This window comes from Penaeus monodon, chromosome 24 (assembly GCF_015228065.2).
Source record: "Penaeus monodon isolate SGIC_2016 chromosome 24, NSTDA_Pmon_1, whole genome shotgun sequence".
Classification (NCBI taxonomy): domain Eukaryota; kingdom Metazoa; phylum Arthropoda; class Malacostraca; order Decapoda; family Penaeidae; genus Penaeus; species Penaeus monodon.
In genome coordinates, this window is record NC_051409.1 from 36,576,583 (window position 1) to 36,577,416 (window position 834).

Here is an 834-nt window from a genome sequence, read left to right on the forward strand (position 1 = left end):
AATAAATCTACGCTGCTATTTTTAGTAAGTGAATTTTTTACTAACAATGTTCCTAACATAATTTCAACTTGATATTGTATGTTGCATAACCAAAACACATATCTAATTTTGTTTTACGTCTCTGCTGTGGTATAGGCAGCGAAGGAGCAGAAAATGCAGGTAAAAGCAAGTTGTTTCTCAACTAACATTTTGGTGACTGTAGAATAGTTTTGGTTCCGGCATATCTTGAAATGATCTTGCCCTGTGCTTTTTCTAATTCCTGTGATAGATTCTTTGCAATAGTTTTCCCACTTTTGCATAGATTATAGGTTATACAGTTAAATCTTGATAACATAAACGGGATAACAGCACTAGATTGAAAGTATATTGAATCATAAGGTGACCCATGATTATTTGTCTGGGATAAAGTGACTTGATATTAGAAGTCCTTTTGATTATTAAGATTTTTACTGTATACTGCATGCAGATTCTAAGATGGTTAAGTTACGGCAAGATAGTCCATGTACCATATTCTTGATCATCATTTTTGCTTTTTGGTTATTGGGTGGTGTATTAATATTTTCTTTACAAAGAGACTAGTCTTCTGAAGCATGCACTGTACAGCTATTTGCAGGACAGGTAGAATAGCAGAGGTGTGGTTCCGTTTGCCGTTTGTTTTCCTTCTCAAGATTGTATAGAAATGAACCAGAGGAGGCTTTTGCAGGGTTTTTCTCCTGCTTGTACTCTGCAGTGGACAGATAATATATTTACCTGTATAGGAAGACGGATGTAAATACACTTTGTAAATACAAATTCATAAACTCATAAAAATATGCATCCAGATGTGCACAACTC

General features: G+C 34.5%; 1 protein-coding gene across 1 annotated transcript in view; it reads left to right on the forward strand.

The window, feature by feature from the left end:
• The window catches only part of LOC119588764 (1-phosphatidylinositol 4,5-bisphosphate phosphodiesterase delta-4-like), a gene marked incomplete in the record, with an annotated part of 59,480 nt that overhangs the window by 39,660 nt on the left and 18,986 nt on the right, over positions 1-834 (forward strand). The window contains 1 exon segment of the mRNA XM_037937404.1: positions 136-159. Coding sequence (XP_037793332.1) covers positions 136-159 — 24 coding nt within the window.